Genomic DNA, 22,089 nt, shown 5'->3' with positions numbered 1-22,089 from the left:
CCTGCCCCATAGCTATTCGAATCTCATTCGACGAGCAGCATAGTTTCACGTGGCACATCGCGTGCATCTCACCAGCCAGGGATACGCTTGTTGTCGCCGCGAACAGAGAGCCACCGAGCGACATCGGAGCTGGCGCGAGGGAGACGAGGCGAGAGTCTATAGAGACGGAACGTGCACTTTCCACCGTGGTCGCAAACTCGTCCGTATCGCAGTGACATCCATACGAAATTCGCACCTTCCACCCGCTTGTCCGACCTGTTTTGTCACAGGAAGAGATTCCGTGTACCCGCACGGAATAAACGTCCCTCTATGCTCTCTCCTCTTCCTCGCGCCTGGTTCTCCCTTTTCAATCGCTTCCTCCACCTTTGTTCTCGTCCACGTTTCTCTCTCCCTCTGTTGTCTATACAGGGTGAGGCATTTCAAGCAGGCCAGGGAAAGGATTCGTTTCGCGGATGAAAAACGAATTTTTCGAGGCATTGACGTCGCGTGCATGTAGTGATGGGACATACAAGTCGTAATCATTGATACTGTTCAATATATGCGATTCGTGGCGGCTGGAGTGTTTATTTTAAATGTAAAACGAATATTTGATATTGCATTTTATTGTTTTACTCTTTCTAAGACGTGTCATTTAAGCGTAGTAGCGAATTGAATCATCTTCCATTGTATTTGATCCTCGATAACCTTGAATTATCCTTAACCAGACATTGAATCACTCGGATCTTCATCTAAAAATAAAAATTGGGAAGCTGCAATCTTCCTCTGTACTAAAGTAGATTATTCTCATGACTGATCTCGAATCGCTCCATTGAAAAAGTCAAACAGTGTCCTATTTCAGAAAATAAAATAGCGGGATCCTTTTCACTTCCAAATTAAGCAAGATCGGTCGTACGATTTCGAAGTGGCAGAGTTCCTCAGGCCACCCTGTATATCCGTTTCTCCATCTGCCTTGTTCTCCGTTCGCACGGTGTCGTCCAGGTAATTATAACTTTGGTGGATTCTGCGTCGACACCGCGAAACGTATCCCCGCGTTCTCCTTTTCATCCCTTCGCGCGCCGCGACGCGTCGACGATCGTTCTAATTATTTCGTTCTTTTAGGTCGCCGCGGTAGCGCGCAGGCATATACCGGAAGCTTTTAACAACAAGCCACCCCCGCGCTTTAAAAACACGGTGTACACGCAAATACGCGATCTCTCGGACTCGTCGCGTGTCTCGTAATGCCCGTTCGTTCTCATATGTAACTCTTGAAATTAATCTCTCGCTGTGCTCCAGATTTCTCTGGAAGAAAGCATCGCTTTTGGTCGTTGAATCGCTGTTTCGAGGATCATTGTTTTCATCACGTTTTAACGCTAGAACTATCGAGGATGTGCTACTCTATTTTTGAAATTAGTGAGTGTTTATGATTAACCCTTTCAGACCTGGCGTCCACAATTGAGAAAAAGACCAGTTTTCCTCGAAAATTACACTATCACGTTTCGTTTTTATCATACGAATTTTAGTCTAGATTAACCCTGAAAATTCAATTACACTAGTACGAGAAAAAAAATATTGTAGTTTAGGTCTGAAAGCGTTAACTTAAAGGAGTAGTACATCTAGTTTCTCGAGTTCCATAAATGTGGAGAATTGCCATTCGACGTGTCCGCGTTTGCCGCAGACAATATTAAAATGCTCCAAAAATGATATCGACCCAACGTAACCCTAAATATCCACCTACACGAGGTCGCACGCTGAAACGAAAGCGCGGAGAGACAGGGTACTCGAAGTACCACCCTTAATCGACAGCTTGTCTGCATGGAGACGTCGGTGGAAGCGCGAAACGAAGAAAGGGAAGAAAACTCGGTTCGCCAACCGATTCGTGATCGTTTCGACTCGGAGCCATCCACTGTTTGGCAAATGAAGGACGAACGCCCGGGATATGCGTCGGCCAGGACTGTCTCTCTTTCCCTCTTTTATGTTCCCTCGTGGCAGCCATCGTCATAAAGTCAGTCAGGCGAATGGGACGAGGTTCCCAGCTTTTCCCCTCTTCCTTCTTGCGCTCGCTACTTGCCTCCTTTCTCTCCTATCCGTTCTTCTTCTTCTCCACGCTCGTCTACCTCGTGACGGTTCCTCCCTCTGGCTCGCCAGGGATGCGCGTGCTGCCCCCTCTGGGGGTGGTAGTACATCGCGAAACGCACGGAACGAAATCCACGGTTAGATTCGACCAGGAAGGAGAACGCGATCGGGGGAAGGAAGTCGGTAGAAAAGGAGAGTGAAGCTTGTTCTTCCGCCCCCATCCCTCTGGTTCCTCCGGGTCCTGCAGCCCTGGAATGCTTCCGCAGGATCCCACCGCCTTTGGTGGTGCAGAGGTCGCGTCCCGGGCTCGAGTATTTCATTATCGTATCCGAGAGTGCAACCGGGTGGGGGCTGAGCTCCAAAGGGGAGACGAACGTGGCGGTAGGTCGGCACCGTCGCTACCCTTCGAGAAATTGAGAGAAACGTTAAGTCAATGAGAGAAGTCTACGCTCTGCCATATTGATTCAACGCAACCCCCTTTTTTTCGTCACCCTCTGGCGAGCTACACCAGTTCGGTTTTAAGGTCGCTTTAAACTCTTCCCTGCGAGCAGGAGGGTGTGTTGTCTGGCAGGTAGATGGGGGTGGCTTAACGCTTAGTATTCATACGACTTTCCTTCTAATGTATGTTGGGGCAAGTTTGCCAACCTTTCTTGGTTATCTATTTTTTTGTGAAATTTATCAATTGTTCAACTCGACCTCTTCAGTCGGTAATTATTTTTATCACTTTTTCTATAGAATATATAAATTGCTCAACTCGATCCCTTCGGTGAGTCATTATTTTATAACTTTTCTGTGGAATATGTCAATTGTTCGACTCGACTTCTTCAGTCGGTAATTATTTTATCACTTTTTCTATGGAATATATAAATTGTTCAACTCGATCCCTTCGATGAGTCATTATTTTATAACTTTTCTGTGGAATATTGTAAGAGTCTAAACGAAAAATAAGGCACGGGGATTCGAAGCCACGATCCTCGGATCCACAGTCGACCGCTTTACCTACGCGACCAACCCCGTACCCTACGTATCGTGTTCTTATTTGACTCCTTATTGTTGGATATGGAAGGCGCGGATACTACGATATATAAATTGTTCATCTTGACCTCTTCAGTCATCATTTTATCCTAAAATTAATTGACATTCAAGCTGATATTAATCCATGTTATCTAGCAATTTTATCACGTTGTACGAGTGGACAAGTCTTGAATATAAATGAGAAAAATCTCAGTCATCTGGCCCAACAATATCTTTGCCATACGAATTACGCAGGCATCCTCCATGGTAACAACCCCGCGGCACAATAACCGTTACACGCTCGAGAGAGGGTGGCGATTTTGCGGTGGACTGTCGCCACTCCAAACACCTTCATTGTTCTAGAACCCGTGATCGATAATCGACATAACGCTGGACTCGCTGCGCGGTCATCCGAATTATCGAAACGTTTAAATCCGTCTTGGGACGACGTTAATCGGATCAGCACGGAGAAAAATAGTTACGAAGGATTAAGCGTCTTTATCGCTCGACGGAGCTTAATCGGATATTATAATATTAGATTATTGTTCGTTGGAAGGAGACAAAGCATAGAGAAGACCGAAAAAGAAAAATAGAGAACGGAAAAACGGAAAAAACGCGTAACACTCTTCTGTGCAGAGTTTAAACAAATAAGATGGCCAATTTCTGTTAACCCTCGTTCACGAATTATTAGATACACTAGATAAGAAAAAAAACAGGCTAAAAAAATAATGCATCTTTCGTGGACCTCAACGAGTAAATCTGCAAGTCGCACTCCTCGTTCAAAGTAAAGCTCGAGGTCCTCGTGCACGGGGAATTTTCTTCCAGACTTCTGATATATTTTTACGGTGAATCGACTGGTTCATAGTTGCGCCCTCTCACCCTCGAGCGTGTCTGAACGGCCATGCAAAATACCTTTAACGGCGGACGTGTTAACCTCGTTTTCCGCTATCTTCGGTAGCCATACTTTAAAGTCGCCGGTATCAGCGCCTCGCCAGAAGAAAGGCGAGCCTCTTCCGCTTAGTAACATTTCATTTAACGCGTAAATTTTATAATCGACCGTTACACGCGTATTCGCAATAAATCCGTTCCAGCGACGCGTTCTCTTCTTCGTCGTTCGTTTAAAGGCTGCTGGAAGGGGCCGGCGAGGGTGTATTCGAAGCGACCCTTCGTAGACTACATTATAGAAATTTTCCACTAGGAACGATTACCGTCTGCGAATATTTCACGATCGATCGAATATCGAGGGACGGGGGGTTGAAGGGTGCCGCGCGCCTGCACAAAGGGCGAGAAGAAAAGTCGGGGCCCTGCGTTACGTCAGGTCAGGGAAAAACCTTCAAAGAAGGTAATGGAAGGCAGACTAGCGTGACTTCTACTTAACGGGACACGGTTAAATATTAATAACACGATCGATCGACGCCTTTTTTTATTTTATCTTCTTCTCTTTTTTCTGGGCGAGATCAGTCGACGCAAGCGCCTCCTCGATTGAACCATTCGCGAAACTCGTTTTACACTGTTTGATTCTGGTCTGATCCATGCTCTCTAGGAAGTCTGAAGCCTTCCGTATAAATAAATTAAATTAATAAATTAAACAATTGAGCGTGCTTTTGAAAAGATACGTCGAGCTTGAAGAGGGAATTCAAATTTAACAAGAATTATTTGAAAACCGAAAGTACGTTACAGTTTCGGAAAATACTAGCTTCAATTGCGAAACAAGTAATCGACCAACCCCGAAAAACACGCCTAACTCGATTTAGAATTGAACCAAGAAGATGGCCTCGCGAGCTCAATTGGTCGCGACGATAGAAATTGTGGGAATCGACGACGAGGCATCGATATTTGCACAGTCTTCGAGCTGTGTCGAAACCTCGGAAGATGGCGAGCAATTTTAGAAAAGCGTAAAGGGAAAACTGAAGAAATTGGTCGTCCGCGGGTGACGTATTTACATTTGTCTCTTTCTATTCCCGTTTTCCGAGGCGAAATACCAGCCTGGATCTTTCGACAAGGTTCCTCGGTTTAATCGAGCGCTTTATGTAATTGTGGAAACGCGAAACGAAAGACAAGATGGAGATACATAGACAATTATTGCTCGCCGAGGTATGCAGTGATTCTTCTCGTTCCGCTTCGCCTGAAAATCTTTTTATTACGATCTCCACCGTCTGGAAATTGCGTTTAAGGGCCTTCATTAGCGTCGCTGCGGGCTGATTTGTCTTCCAATTTCATTAACCCTTTCGAAACTGATTGACATTCCTCGCAGTCTCTTCTTTATTCGTTTCCGCGATGCAATTTATTGCCACAATATTGCAGAGGATTATTGAATCGTTCGCGGGAGGAACATGAACCGTATTCTATTAATAACTACCGTTCTTTAAATTTAGGTGACCCAGCTTTTTATGAATTAAAACGCCACAGTTACTGAAAATCGACGCTACTCGACCACATGGTTTCGTTATTCAACAATTTTGCCAGGTTAGGTCTCTGTATGCGATTATTGTTTGTGCTATTGTGGCCGAAAACAAGACGAAAGAATTCGAAAAATATATAAAGTAGTCATCAATTATCTCCGTATATCAATGTTCAACTTGCCCTTGGCTCGCTTAAAGAAAATAATTTTTATTATATGAATTACTCCATAATAAATAATAAAAAACTGTATAAACCTGCCTATCACTGAGAAAAGGCATCCAAGGTTCAGCTGGAGTCTCACAAATAGCAGCTTCTCAGCATCCACAAGCTTCTAGCAGATTTGCTGCGCATTATAGTTACCGAGATCGCCACTGATTCTACAATACCTTGCGCGCTCTATCAATTGTAACGCTGACCATGGTCGCAAAAAGAGTCCCTCGACATTTTCATCGCTCCCTGAGAGCCCGATCGGCTCGCTTTTCACGCGTTCGATCGCGATTTCAAAAGAACCCGACCCGCCCCCTCGAAGAGAACTATGAAAAACGCGAGCAACTAAAAGCAGACGGATGAAAGCGTTGGAGGAGAGCCGTTGGGGGTGGGGACGACTCGAAAGAGATCGGGGGAAAGAGGAAATTCCTGGAACCTTGCAAGGGTGGAACAGTTGGGGGAGGAAAGGTGAAGCTGAAGAGGAGCAACAGCTCGCAAAGGGGCAACTTTCCGCGAGATGATCTTGTTTACGTACCGGGTATCGATTTACCGAGATCGAGGTACTCCCTCACAGAGGGACTGAGGAATCCAGGCGGCACGGCTGGTGCCTCGTTGGTCGGATTGTTTCTTTCATCCACGTCCTCGTAGTAGTAGTCGTCGTTGTCGTGGTCCTCCTCGTCGGGGTTCAGGGGCTTCGCTCTCTTCGACACCTTGCCGCCCCCGTGCTCCCCTCCGCCGCCTCCAGTATCCCGCACGCTCTCTGAAACACGATCCACGCTATTTAAAACGCCAGTCGATCGACGGGATCCCGTCTACTCTACCCAGACAAGCGTTTCGGGATAGATGCTTGGTTAAACGTTAGTTAACATTTAGTAGTTAGAACCTCGAGAGTTACGAAGAGCGAAAAATTGGGTGTTGGGAGTCTTCTTGAGTCGCGAGAGTATACTACACATTTTACTTCCTGGTGGTATACATTGGGGAATGGTAGATCAGAAGTGGAAGGAGATACAGGTCGTATTGGGCGTCAGACGTCTTGCTGAGGCTTCGTGAGGTCTGAGACTGTGCAAAAAATTAATAAATTCACAAAAAATATACATTTTATTAAATTAAATTCTTCGAAATTTAATAAAATTTCAGGGAATTTTAACATTCAACACTGTCTATATTCTACTCGCCTACGCTATACATGACGAATGATAGATAAAACCTGAAAGAGGATACAGACAGTCTTGGGTCAGACGGTCCAGTCTGCCTTCTGTCAATCTTCGCGACACCTATGGCTATACAATAGTAACTCGATATTACACTAATTCTATTTACTCACTGTTCTTTTTCCCTACTACTATCATCTTGATAAAGCTGCAAGTATATTCCTCGATAAACTTCAGCGATTCTCCTAACCATTCTCCTAATTCCAAGTCCAAGGCTTCGAAGAACCCGCCTATACCGACTTTCAAGGCTTCCAATTGAATCTACCATTCGTTTCCAAGCCCTCGAACAAGTCAACAGCGCAAAACGAAACGATGGCACCGCTGCAGCCACCCGTTGCTTCCAACCCTCTGGAAAAGCTGCTGGCCACGCAGACTTGACCCAGTCTTCATCGACCAGGAAAGTTTGGCACCCATTCAACGGGGCAAAGTTCTCGCGGGACACACGCCTCGGACAAGAGAAAGAGAGGTCGGGGGTTCAAAGTTTTGCGGCCGCGTCGCCGCGATTACGCGAACCGCAGGGTCGTAGTAGCTGTTGCGTTATTCACGGGAGAGATTCGTGCACACGGCCTCGCTGGATTCGCTGGTCGGCCCCGCACTTTATCGAAGCTAACAGGTTCGGAAGTCTGCAGCTAATTAATTTCAGCTTTGTGTATATCGTTGTCGTTAAACATTTCCTCTGTCGGACAGCCCGTGATTGCGTTCCCCCGCTGAAATATTCAAAATTTTGAAATCGTTAGGGTTGCCGTGTACACTGCAAACCTATAATCGCGTAGGAGAGAGCCGGCGCGGATCGATTCATCGATGGCGTCGAGGAATCGAGTTTTGGTACCGCCCAAATTAAGCAACTTGAACTACCGTGACCTGTCCGCTGGCCAACCTGTTTTTTGACGATGTGTCATTTTTTTTACGAACTATATCGTGCGAGAGAGGGGTTACGTTGGTTGAAACTGTAGGGTACAGCTTTAATGTCGAAGAGGGTGGGATCCCAGGGAGCTAGAAAAATTAAGAACTAATGTTTAGGGACTAAATGATATTCAGATTTAATTGTAAAAATAGGAGCTGACCTTGAAGAGGTATTGGAAGTAATCTTAAGGTAATTTTGTAAAATTTCACGCTGTGTTTTTCAAGGATCCATCCTTAGGACCAAGCATATCTACAAAAACGTTTGTAGTGGACAAACAAATCCCACAATGGTATTGTCCGTAATTATCGCCTGCTCTTCGTAACGTATAAGACTCAAGTGGCATCGTCCGTACACCAATTAATCCACTGCGTTTAGACGCATAAAGTTCGGCTGGTCGATGAGCCGTTAATTAGCTTCCGCGTCACGGACGGACCGGTATCAAATGGGATGAACGCGGGATCGTATCCACCTTTCCTACCGAAGTAACACGTTCACGACAATGCGCGCAAACAATACACTAGAGCCAGAATTCCTCGTGAACCCAACCATCGCATGCACCGAGTTACCGGCCATTAAGGACTGAAATATTCCAGAAACTAAGACAAGTTGGATCGACGAAAGGATTTTAGACGTGCTTCCCATATACAAGGATTTTTCTAGCCTAACTATAAAGGAATGTTTAATTAAATAGGGCATATTTAATGTTCATGAAATTCACGTGCTATTCATTTTAATTTCTTTGGAATTAACTAAATCTATAATTTGTTTTATTTATCGTTCTTATCAACTCTCAAGTAAGGCAGTTGTAGCGTGCAACTCTATTTACTTTGTACACTTCATTGTCGAAAATAATAACGAAACCCTGTTCCATCATTTCTCTTTGCCATTGCAACACATGCGTCATCCCACGCTGCAATTACCTGCTCTTCGTCTGAAAAACGGCGCATGTTTAATTGATTCTCGTCATAGAGGGTAGTCGCAAAATAAATAGCCAAATTTGAGGTACGTACTGCGCCCATTGTAATGGTAGACGAACGTTGTTTAACCTCGTCGACCCTGTTTTCTTTTTCCTTGAATAAACAAAATATCCTTTGCATACCGCGACTCGTTCGTGCTTTGATAAATATGTCCCCCAAAAGAATTAATTTAATTTCTATGCTTTTAACAAATGACGCTTTGTAATATTCGTTTCTCAACGGAGCTCTTTACAAAAAATAATTATACTACTGTAGGTGTAACGTTGTCTAAAATATTTCTTGCTTCATTTTATCATAAATCCAACCTTTTCATATTCGCAGCATCTTTTTGGAAGGACATTATCGCGTCCCAATTTTATATCAAGAACCAATTGAAACTACCATTAACGCCACCCTCGTTCACTTCGGAACAGTACGGTTCGCCATAAAAATTTCCCTCGTTCTCTTAAACGTACACGTTCCCTTCAACTCGAAAAACACTCGTTTTATTTCCGTTTCAAAGCATTCCCAAAGTAAGCTTGGGAACCGTTGCGCGTTCCTTTGTTAATTAACGACCGTTTAATTACCTAGCCGAAAATTGGGTTGACCAGGGATGGGGCCGGAGAACGATGATTCGTAAATTGCCCAATTTTTCGAGGCATACAACCCCTTTCCACCGGATACCGCGTTTCTCCGTCGAGTATCATGATAATTAGGGCGCGATGAAAATACCGCGGTGCGCGAATTCGTAAATCGCCGATAGTTAATTAACCAGGGAGGGTATCCCGAGGTCGATCGACGCGTACGCGATGCCTCTCATCGAAAACAGGGGGTTCTCTGTACGTTTCCTTTTTTTCCTTCTCTCATTTTTTTTTCTTTATTTTTTTAAATTTTCAAAGTCCTCGGGCGACGCGCGATCGATTCGCGGAATTCGTTTGTTATTACACTCAACCACGTTAATTTAGTTCCGTACGGGGAGGGGGGGGGGGGCAGCAGAACGCACCCGATACTTTCGCCGTGGAAACGCAGCGAATCATTGATAATTATTTGGTATTCGCTTGGCTGCCGAATAATTACACCTGTTTGTTCGTGGCATTTAATACAGCAAGTGTTATTTGATTTCGCGTCCCTACTTACTCGCCCGTGTTTTATGAAATTTGGTAGCCCGAGCGTGACGATATTGCCCAGCCTGCTGGAGGATGCTGCCGTATAAATCGAACTCGAAGGGTGGCCAAAGTGTCCGAGTTGGGTCGGACAGATGGTCTTCGAAAAAATTAAAAAATTCAATATTTGTATGTATTTAGAATATTTAGGAAGCAAAGCCTTTACGAGCAGTTTTGCATTTTAACATATATTTATCTTGATTAGTTAGAAGTAATATTGGTCTACGATAAAATTATATATAGCATAAGGACGAGTGTACCGCGTGGTAAATTATTTTTATGTTCTACCAGTTTCCGAACAGCGGCCAAAATATATTTCATACAGACTACTACTGTTGTTTTAAAATGCAGTCTAGAAAACAGGATGAAAATTCTGTACATAAATATTTGGTGTGAGTCCAGCCTCGTTGGGAATAGTGCTTTTTTTTTTTTTTTTTTTTTAAGAGGTTTTGTTTCATAACAAAACGTTTCGTCGCGATACTTTTTTAATAGCGACGTGTTACACGATCAAAATTCATTTAACGATCTCGACTTACTTTTATCCGTGGACTCAATCCACAACGCGATTTTTCCAACACGAAGTGCAGTCAATTATTTTTCGTGTTTCCCGCTATTCGATCAATCCGTCCGAAAGTAATGGAAACCGCGGGCAACGCGTTTTTCTCCAAAATCGTTACCAGAAATATTGCAAAATTCTTCGTTGCGCTGTACCGAGGGACTCGATTTACCCTAGTCCAACATCTTCGAGCAGTACAACTCTTTCCCAACTTCATTTCTCTTTCCCCTTTCGCGCTGCAAGTCAAAACGCTTAAGATTCACGATCCGCGTTTTCCACAATATTCTTGACCATGTATCTCCCCCTATATATTTCTACTCCAAAAACAAAAATAGTTAAAAAATGTCCTAAGTATATAAGGGAAAAGTTAATAATTGGCACTTTCTAAGAAAATAGATGAACTGTGTTGCTCTAAAAGGAAGAGGTTAAATTTTACATACACATGATATATACAATATTTACAAATATACAAAATAGTTACTATTACCTAAAACGAAGAGAAACGACAATTAAAGTCTATTCTATTATTTATTGTTCATTATTCCTTCACTGTTAAAGCTGTCACTCGAATATGTCGATTTTGCACATATGCTCTCTTACATCATCGATGTACCTATACATAACATCAGAGGATATGCTGAACTAGTCAACAAGTGCGGCCGCAAACGCGGCCAATTTTACTTGAGAAAAGCCTCCTTTCTTTACGAGTATTATTACTATTATTTCCAGCGAATATTATTAATTCGCTTCGTAATTCCTTGTACTTGCATTTAATTAAACATCTCACATCCGCGACAGTAACGAATTACGAATTTCTCTCCAAATCCATGCGATTTCGTCCTGTCCCGTGGGGATGTTCGTCCCCCTATCCCGCACTCGCGTGCAGCAATATTGCAAATTTCTTTTCTCGATGGAGGATAGTCGATTCCCCCTGCCAGTACTGGTCCAGCATCTCCCAGTGCAACGCACTCCAGTCTTTCTCTCTCTCTTCTCCGGTGCACTCGGTTAAAACGCTTATCGTACAACGCAAGATCGGGCCAGCGACCAAGAACCGTACGCGTCTGCACGAGCACACAGCGAACCTCTTCTCCTGGGCTAAACTTCGAAGCTGACTCCGCTAAAAGACGCCTCCCTCCGAAACGGGACTCGAAAGATCGAGGCGAGCCGTTCGCGAGGAAATTCTTGAAGCGTACTAACAACTTCGTTCCTGAGCAGGGACGAAAAAGCGCGGGACGACGGAGAGGAACGTGGAAAATTCAAGGAAATAATCGCGCGGCACGGTGAAACGAAGGAGGACCGACGGATGACGTATAAGCTGGCCGAAGAGCCTGCAGAAGAAAAAAAGAAACCAGGGACCCTGTTTCGAAGAAAAAGCACCGTAACGAATTAAATGGATGATTTAAGAAGGCAATTAGATGATAGTTTCCACGGATGAGTGAGGAATCTTCAGCGATTCGCGATTCTTACTCATCAACGCTGGGCGATTGGATTGGATCGATGAATGAGATTCGCGAGGGCTCGAGGGGGATTTCGGAAGTTGCTTTGAGTTAAAATTACGGTGTCTGCACGGACAGAGTGGATTTTATTTCATCTCCGAAATAAAATGTGTTTTCAACTACTGCATGGTGTCCTCGTGCCTCAAATACGAAGGAAGTAGAATCGATAGATCACCTAGAGTCAAGTACGTTAAATATATCCATCCGAAGCAATTTTGATACCATCTCCCATCTCCAGTCACTCTCTGGACCCACTTGCCAGTATCCTTCGGCGTTCCCAGGAACGCTTTCAACCTCCAAACGGGCTCCTCGCGCCCCAAACCCGCAGCAGCTCGAATCGACAAGTCATCTCTGGTCAGTCCCACCCCTCTGCCGGTGCAATCGCCGCGTAGCACGCGTACGTGCGCGTAGATCGCGAGTTTTCTCATCGAAGGCGGAACTAATTACGCAGGTATCCTGTGCTGTAGCGACGCCACCCCTTCCGCGATCCCAGTTACGAATCTCCCGTTCACGATGAAATTTCAGGCAGGCTGCGAGGGTTGGGTTCTGCGGGGTGGCGTGCAGAGAGGGATGGCTGGTTAACGGAGAAGCTGCTGGAGGTGGAAGGATGTGCAATGGATGGAAATACAGACGGAACGAATGGACGTTGCTTCGGGGCTAAACAGTGCGCGGCTGGGAGGTTGCGGAAGGGTGCGCGGAGGCAAGGGCGGGCACTGACGGGCGGCCAGGGGTGTTGGCGGGGGCACGGGGTGCCGAGAGCTTCGTTAAATAATTAATCGATCCGCGCCGCCTGACTGTCGAGGATTCCTTTCTATTCTCTCGCAGTTCGCACAAACGTTGCGTTTTCTGAGGTTTCTCGTAGTAGCGCCCCCGCTGGATGGGATGAACAACCGGTTCAAAGGTGAAATCGCGCGAGGAGGGGGCCAACGGCGATCCTCGCCAACGAGGGAGCTTTAGACGACCTCGCAAAGCGGTCCAACATGCCAAAAGGGGTTAAGAATGGTCGGACTCTCTCTAGATCGCGCATTCCTAACCTTCCTGAACTCTAAGAACACTCCAGCGATCTTTGTACTTTAGTCGAGAATAACATCCGGGCAATCTTTATTTAACGAAACAAAATATTTAATTATGAAAACGGCAAGAGAAATCTGGAACCAGTAATGGATCAACGTGTCACCAAATCCGAAAATCAACCAGCGATACAATTCCAACCCTTCCAAATAGAAGACTGCAAGTGACACCATCAAGATCGAGAATTGGCCACAGAACTCGTTGCTACAAAATAACTAAATCACATCCACCATTATGCAACTTTTGTGACGTGCCTCTTACAGTAAAACATTTAACTGAAGAATGTCAGAGTATACAACGCGATCGAGTAGAGCTTCAAAGTTCAAATAGTATGCAGACTATCCATAATAACAGAAACGAACTTCACAAATCGATCAAGATATTAATGAAACGTGGTCACTAAAAAACCTCGTATTTGATTAGACCTTAAGTAAAGTAATTAAAAACGAACCTTTATTCAAAGAATACAGATATCATAGAAAAAAGAACTTTCCACGAATCTTGCGCCCAAAGTTATCCGCGGCAACTCTCTTTCAGTTCCAGCTTCGCTCGCCCGAGCTATCGAAGAAAATCACGAGGGTGAGCGATAACGACGAATGGAGGACCATTCTCGGAGGACCCTCCTCTTCGGAGAAATCCAAAATTTTACGCGCGGCCATTCGCAGGTGATCCCCAGGTGGTGGGCAGCCGCAAAGGGGCTTATAATAAAGGATTCGCGGATTCCTCGAGCGTAGGGTAGTTCCGGCGAGTTCGAGTATAAATAAAACGTGACGAAATTCCCCGAGAAAAATAAGCGAGGCGTCGAGGGTAACGATGAGCGATAACGACGAATGGCGAGCGCGTTCCGTGACGGGGCAATCTCGTTTCGACGCTCTTTCCTATTTTCCGCGATGAAATTTCACCGACGGTAAGAAAATCATAATTAAAATCGAGCGCCACGGAATTCCAGGGGCGAATAATTTCGGTTCCCTGTTCCGCGCCAGACAGAAAAGATATCGCAGGGAAGCTACCTCAACAAAGGCGATCCAACGGGCACCGCGGCTGCAGGAGAGGAAATGAGCGCGGATTCTGGTCATTCCCCGCTGCGTAACCTTCGATTAAGCTTATAACCACTTAATTTACGGTTCGTCATAACGACAGTTCGGGAATCTGACGTTAATGAATTCCAAATTTCGGTCCATTAATTCCGTCAAATATACGCGTCCAAACCCCCCGAACGTCGACCCTCTGGCCAGTGCGAATGTATCGTGAATAACGCAGTAGGCACGTTCCGCGGTTTCCGCTCGTTATACGCGGTCGGAACTATTACAATATTTTCATTCTTCGTGACCGCGCTATATTACCCTCCGCGCGAGAGATTAATCGTCCTATTTAAAAATCGACTAGCAAGAGCGTCTCACCCCGAACCAGCGAATTCGAGCGTGCATTTTACATTGTTCTCGATGAGGGGATTCCACTCTTAGTCGCCGGGAGGATTTTTTAAATTTAAATTGGTCTCGGGAAAGTTTAACTTAAATGGCTCTTAAATCTGCTAGTGTTATAGTAATGGACGGTGGTAGGAAAGGGTGGTTCGTTGGATTTAAAAATTGGTACAGGTGAACAGTCCCAAATATGAGCCACATTTAAAATGAACACTCTTAGAATCATTACAAATAACTAACTACACCTGATCTATATTATCAAGTAATCACATCATCGACGTTCAGAACAGAACAAAAGGTTCCTCTCCGCGAGAGGATCTAAAGACCCCAACTATGGCGACAAAACCAGTCCTGTAAATCTTCTCCAATCTCTACTTGCACATAAATACAGGTGAACACGTTCTCCCCAACTATACAGGTGTACCCAAATGTTTTTACAGAGGTTCACTCCACTTTCAATTGACTCCCGAAGTGGATGCTTCTTTTCCGTGCCTATTTACACGCCAGGGTCTCCATTATTCCCGCGAAATTAAGCCAGGCTAGTCAAACGGAGGCTAAACGACGATGGTTACGGCGATGCGAACTGCACGGAACGCCCATATTTTGTAAAACATCATAAAGCGTGTCTCTGCCCCGTGGGTTTCATCCAGCCCCTCTTTCCGTCAGCGGTGTCGGTTCTTCTTGCCCGCTCGATGGTATCGCGAAACGAGCAAAAAAGGCTCGCGAAAGAAAAAGAGTCGCGTAGCTATTTCCTGCGTTTCGCGACGCGCAAATATCCCAGGGAAACGGCACTTTAATATTGCGGCACCGCATGAAAATTCGCTGTACGAGAGGGAGGGTCGCCCCGGGTCGACGGTGGGGTGAAGGATCGCTGACGGGGTCGATTGTGGGAGGAGACTTTCAGGGGAGGGTTGAGTGTGTCAGGAGGAATTGTGAAAGATTGCCAATGTAGTTGCTGGGACTCCTCTGGCTTAAGTTTAGGAGGTGGCAAGGTGCAGCGTTTGATGGTTGAAACAATTGTAGTTGCAGCATTTAATGGTTGAAGCGTGTATTAATTAAAGCATTTGGTAATTGAAGCGTTTGGTGGTCGAAGCTTTTGATAGTTGTAGCGTTTAATGGTTGAAGCGTTTGGTAGTTGAAGCGTTTATTAATTGGAGCGATTGAAGGTTGAAGCTTGTAATAGTCGAAGCAATTGGTAGTTGAAGCTATTGATAGTTGTAGCGTTTCATGATTGAAACGTTTAGTAGTTGAAGCTTTTAATCAAAAGACACCTCCATTGTGTTGAAATTTCCCTGATCCTTTCCTTAGTCAATTTTTATTCAAGTTTTATTTAATCGCCCATCATTTTCAACCCCCTTAATGAGCCTGCGGTCCGCCCAGCGAACAAAGCATGGCGACTCAACAGCCGCGAAAGATAATTATATGAACTTATTAAAATTTAATAAAAATGAAATGATTGAGCGTATACATAAATACGATTTTGTTAATTTGTATTTATACGCTGATTATGTGCGCATCCCGTGTGTTTCTTCCAGCGACGAAAAAAAGTCGTTATATTGTCCTAGTGGAAAGTTTGTACAGTAGTGAAGAGAAACGAATCACCGATTCCACTTGAGCAATTTAAAATTTAAATTGGGAGTAGCCAAGCTATCGGAGGCAAACAACGTCGTATGGGGGTGGAACATTTTTAGGGGAGAAAAGGGGAATCGGGGAAAATAGCGAAGTGCATGGAGGGTGTCTGAATGGGCTTTTTCAATCCTAAGGATGCGATAATTTCCGTTAAACAAAAAACTTTGCTCCCTTAAGTACTACAATTCCATTCGAATATGTCCTCTGATTAAAAGCTTCGTTAAACGGCTGCAATTGGACAAGCAAATTGAACGAATACGGTTTGTAAAGATTACAATGATGTTATAATATTTTACATCCTTGATATTTCTATTTTTTTTTATTTGTTTCGACTCTCCTGCTTACGAAGATCCAACCTGCGCATAAATTGCACGGACGATGTGGAAAAAGTACAGCAAGGTTGATGAAGACGGGTAACCGAGCTCCCTGTCTAACGCAGACCGCTGCTGGAAGTTTCGTTAATTATTTAACGACGGAAAGATTGACGCCTTGTGGCGAGGTCTTCTTTTTTCCATCTCCCTAGAAAGACGCGCGAAACGCGAAGAAAAAGCTAGCGATCGCGTTGAACCCTTTTCTAAATTACTTTGGAGCTACCCCAGAATATTTGTTTGTATCAAAAATGGACAGAATGCATTAAATTAGTATCTGGGGATCAGCTTTAACATTCAGGGAACTTTATTATTATTTTTGAGAGCACGTATTTTATGGTGTAAAATTTTAATAATTAATTTTGTATGTTGCAGGTAAGAAATTCCGATGAAACGTATCTCCTCGAAGCCGGAAGCTCCGAGTAAGTTTTTATAGCATGTGTCCTATAATACATCCAATGTACTATTAACTAATAATTAGATTGCGGATCTTCATGCACAATAAAATCTTCGCAAACGTGCCTACAAAAATTGAACCTAAATAGGAATTTATTTTATTTTGCAAATATTGTAACATGAAATTTACTTTCAATCTTTTTTATAATCTTGCATATTGTTTGCATTTTGTAGTTTCTTGCACATTCAAATTTCCTATAAATGCATAAAGATCCGCAGTCTATTAATAATAATTTAGTAATATTCAAACACAAATTGCATGTAATTATTCGAACTGACACGTTGACAAACAGACGTATTGAATATTACGCACGAATTTGTCGCGGAAATGTTCATTCAATTCTGCGGATTACAAAATTACAAGCTCGCCGTTTCTGGAGCCTCACGTTGCAATAACTCATACAGTTTAGGGCCCCGTACTGTTACGACCGATTTAATGCGACATATAAATTCTAACTTTCACCTAGGTGTCGTTGGAAGTCCGCGAATCTAGACGGTAGCGTGAGAACGTCAATTAGTATTTTTACACGAGTCTTCGATTTAGGAAAGCGACCAGCAATCCCCTGGATCTCGTCTGAAACCAAACATTCCCTTGGGTGTACGCCACATCAATAGCTATTGAGAAACAAGAAGGAACTCCAAGGTTTCCATGGCCTAACCAAAAGTTAAAGTTTCCACATCCATGAATACCGAAACAAAATCGTGGTTTCAAAGAACAGTAAATTTGTATAAAGCAAAACCTGCCCAGGGAAACTAAATATTTTAATCTGAAACGTTCTAAAAAATCTCGCTAAAAAGATATCCTATTTATTTCATTATGCTCCGTTAGAATTAAAATTAAAACTATCAACGAAGAGAAGACAATTTCCCAAACGTTTCCAAACGTCGGCCACAGGTCGAGTTTAAAAATCAGCCAGAACGGTGACACTTTAAACGTTTCTTTACAATTTATGAAACTCCTAACAAACCTCTCCCCGAGCTGGATTTTGACCGACCACGCTCAAAGATAGTTTCTTTTCCGGTTTTCAAGCGCTGTCTCCTTTGTCGCGGTGCCGTTTTCACAAGTTTAATGCACGCAACCCCGATTCAATCGTGACTTCCTCGGGAATAAATTATGTTTGGATAAAGTTTCGTAGCATACAGCGAATAGGAGACGTTGCGAGACGCGGAAATCAATTTTTCTTTTAGAATACCAAGCTCGGATATCGGAAGTGTTCGACTGAACGCGAGACTTTCAATCCTCCTTTGGGAATTAATTCCACGAAAATGGACGCAATTGTCGACTTTTCCTTTTATACAGCGTTCACTGGTACCTCAAAGATTAAGAAAAATTTTGTTCAATTCTAAATATCTGTGTATTAAAAATGGTTTCGCGCAACGTTACCAAAGTGCCATTATTTGGAAGCCGTGTAAAATTTGCAGGAATAGAATTAAAAAAAAAAGGAGATATCGAAAAATTAGTTAGAAATTATATTCTAGGAACATGTAACTATCCCACTAAATCTGTAAACGACTTTCTGCTTCTATTTTCAATGAAAAACGAACCAAGGAAAGATTCTTCCGCGATTGTCGCGTTGTACGTGCCTGGAAGACGAACGTTCGCGGCCAATTTTGACGAAAATGAGAATATATCCTGTGCGCATAGCAGTTATACTGCGAGCACTTCATTTATGGTTTCCATGGAAATGGACCGTGAGTCTACGCGCTGAAAAGTGGGAAAGAGAGCGCGAGGCTGGACAACGCGGGACGCGGAAAGGGTGAATAAGCTATTTGACGTAGAAATCAATAAGGCAGAGTTTGGAAAAAAAGCAGCATCGGGATCCACGTCTGGCGTAAACGCCGGGGGTGAAAATAAACGAAACGAAGTGTCCCAGCGTCGGGGGCTGATTTACATTGACAGTGACGAGTCGTATCACCCTCGCGGTCGCACAAATCCTTTCTTCGCCTCTTGCGTCTGATCTTCCCGTTTCTGGATCGTTTTTATTTTGTTTCTACGATAACCTCCGAGCCCATTGCGTTGTTTAACACAACGACCGATAGTTGAGGCTGTCGCGCATCGAATTCTCTGTGTGGATTCTTTTATATTATACAGATATCCATCGAGGAAACCGTCTCAGTTTTTAATTAGAGGATTAACGATTCCTTTCTAAAGATGGGTTAGATTCCTTTACCTAAAAATTTGAGATAACATCTATTTAACGTGTACATCTACTCTATGAAACTCTGCTCTTCACTCTAACTTCATTCTTAATCCTTTCAACTCTGGCGTCTACAATTGAGGACACAAAATTAAAAAACTGCCGACACTATCATTTATTTGTGCGTACGAAGAAATACCACTTTTTCTTGAAAACTACACTATTAGGATTTTTTAAAATATTTTCTCCATACTAATTTTAGTCCAGACGAGAAAAAAAAATTGTTGAGGTATATTCAGGAACGAAATAAAGCGTGCGCAGTTATTTAACGTTTGTTGAAAAATAATATAAAGAAAATATACTACCATATAACGAATTTGGTACATTGATATATAGCACTTGATATCTGCAATAATTATACGCGATGTTCTTGGATACAGAATCGGTTTTCAAGCCACGTTTTTACAGGTTTTTTTTGTCTTTTTTTTTTACTCTTAACAAAATATACGTCCGTTCGCTTTGACATTGATACAAGATCTGAAGCGGATACTTTCACACTCACCCACATTTTTCTCTTTCAGTATTGCCACCTATGCTAACTGAAGCAGCACCAACGTATGAAATTATTTCTCTAACAAAAATAATTCAGGTCCGACAGGATTAACAAGTCAAATCGACTTCTCTTCTCATCTATCGTCGAAACAAAATTACTTTCATCTGTGATTCCTTCGAGTTCAGTCAAATAAGCCGTCTGTCGTACAGAAGGTGATTTTACACTGAATCGCAGGGAAACCAACCCTCCCCATTTGCATGGAATGCGTTCATGAATATTGGTGAAGGTTTCGGTCCCATTTTTCGCAATTCTTGCCAAACGGACAGTAGTTCAGCCACGGTAGCGTCAACTTGATTCAGAGCAGAGAGCGAACTCGGCTGGATTCGCGACAGGTTAAGTAATGTTGATTAAAGCCAGCGACCATTCCGGGATTACGCTATTATTCGGCGAAAAGTTTGACGGGGAAATTCAAACATGGGTTAGCCGTATAAAAGTAATATAAAATACGAGCGAACGTATAGTATTACGATGAATTTCTTTTTTCCACGGTGTCGTGAAATTCTTTCGAAACTACCTGATTTGCCACAGTCCGCTGCCAGATTCTGGAGGTTATGCGATTTCATTTCATTTAGGGGCTTGAATTTCTAGTCAAACTAGAATCTCAATGCTTCGATTATCGTGCGTATATAGAATGCTTTGCAAATGTATTTGGAGAAAAAATAGTGCAAAAAAAAAAAATGATTCATTATCGAGTCATTCGAGCAGTTAATATCAAGCGAAGCAAACTCAGACAGACTTAGGCCGATAGGTGAAATTAATGTTGCAAACCGTTTGCGCTCTTTGTTTTACCTACTGAAGAATTGGATCCACGGTCGGTGCAATTAGTTTCAGAGTGGTTTGAAACTGGTCGGTTGCGCTGTGTGCGATCGGCCTTAGAGTTTGAATTTTGATATAGACTTGAACTAATATCGATCCGATCGAGTATCCTTATAAAAATGAATCTGCAACAACCATTTCCAACATCCATTTTTAAAATTCATAAAAAACGAGCGAGGCTTAAAAAATTCCATAAAGAACACTTGTATCGTAATCGATCAAGCAACCTATACAACACGATAAGTCAAAGAAGTCTGTAACCTCCTCGATGATTAGACCAATGCACCGTGAAAAAAAGCTATCCATCAGTCGTCAGGCGATGCATGGGATCGCTGGAAACAACGAGTCATCGTGAAAGTGCATTGCAATGTTGCCTCGCACACACTCTCTGCCAAGTATGACAGGAACGTGTTAATCATGGCGATCACGCTCCCAATGGGTTCGTTCGTTGATTTTCGTCGAGCAGCTTCAAGGTTCGCTCGTTTTCACTCTCGCTGCAGCTCGAGGCGTCTTAGCATGCGAGCCACGCTTTAGAAAGGTGATGTACAAGTGTAGGGTGGCTTTAGAATGCGCGATAGGTGTGCCATCCGACCGTCCCGAGAGTTGCTAAGACCTTAACGACTCTTATAGCCCGATTCACCGATAATCGATCGAGTTACCCGCACAGTGCCAAGGAAATCCTCTCTGGCTTTGGTTCTTCGCTCTTTTTACTCGCCGAGCGATTTATACTTCGACGAATCCTCGTTCAAAAGTGAAAACCAACCGACTCAAAGGTGTCCACGCGAATTTTTTTAATTGATTAGATTTTTCTACGCTTTTCCCTCCCTCGAATATAAATTTATAAAACGATATAAACTACGTATCAGCTCGAACGTCAGCGAAACTTCGATTTTGAGATTCATTTTTTCGACGGTCTTTTGGTCGTTGTCGCGCAAAATTCATTAACAACCAATTTCGGTAAAAATGGGCAAATATGATTACATATTTATTATACGGAATAATTCACTGAAATTCCGAGCGAGCGCTTTTTGCCTGGCGCTCATCGCATTTGCTGCAATTTACGAGAAGCGCGTACGCGCGAAAATGGGGGAAAAAGTCTGCGTCCCAGTCTCTGCAATAATATTTGCGCGCAACGAAAGTTCCCTATTCGAGCAATTGGAAACACGTTAAATCGCTGATTATCTTTGGAATGCTATTACCGTGAATATAGGCGTTGCAGTAAAATTTTCATTCTTTCCTCGAGTCGATTAAAAATAAACACAATATTTTTTTTAAATTGGTTCGTGCTGATGAATACGTTCTGGTCGAGGCGAAAGACTTTTAAATGGCCCTGAGACAAATTGGGGAATTATCTCCGGCAGATCACCCTCTAAAAAGAAAAAGTATGCAAAATGAATTATTCTCGCAGAGAACAGAGGTAAATTTCACACGAGACGTCACGTTTGCGACAAACGGACTGCCGCCGCCCGCGTTAGGAAAAAAGAACGGGGAAATAATGTTCGCTGCATCCAGGTGCGAGCACGAGGGGGTTAAGAGGCGCAGCGTGCAATATTCATGACAGACGATCGCGGGCAATAAACAGGCGAAGCCGCAGCGACTGTTTTCCATGGAAAAA

The 22,089-nt window shown here is 43.5% G+C and overlaps 2 protein-coding genes across 3 annotated transcripts in view; one reads left to right on the top strand and one right to left on the bottom strand.

The window, feature by feature from the left end:
- Window positions 1–22,089, top strand: part of LOC128873503 (tudor domain-containing protein 15) — a 232,036-nt gene that overhangs the window by 140,915 nt on the left and 69,032 nt on the right. The window lies entirely within an intron of this gene.
- LOC128873512 (uncharacterized) overlaps window positions 1–22,089 on the bottom strand; it is an 88,736-nt gene that overhangs the window by 10,699 nt on the left and 55,948 nt on the right. Inside the window, exon 2 of the mRNA XM_054117139.1 lies at window positions 6,212–6,436. Within this exon, the coding sequence (XP_053973114.1) occupies window positions 6,212–6,436 (225 nt within the window). The remainder of the gene's footprint in view (window positions 1–6,211; window positions 6,437–22,089) is intronic.

This window comes from Hylaeus volcanicus, chromosome 3 (assembly GCF_026283585.1).
Source record: "Hylaeus volcanicus isolate JK05 chromosome 3, UHH_iyHylVolc1.0_haploid, whole genome shotgun sequence".
Classification (NCBI taxonomy): domain Eukaryota; kingdom Metazoa; phylum Arthropoda; class Insecta; order Hymenoptera; family Colletidae; genus Hylaeus; species Hylaeus volcanicus.
Note: the sequence above shows the minus strand (reverse complement) of the source record. Positions and strands in the feature narration are given on the sequence as shown.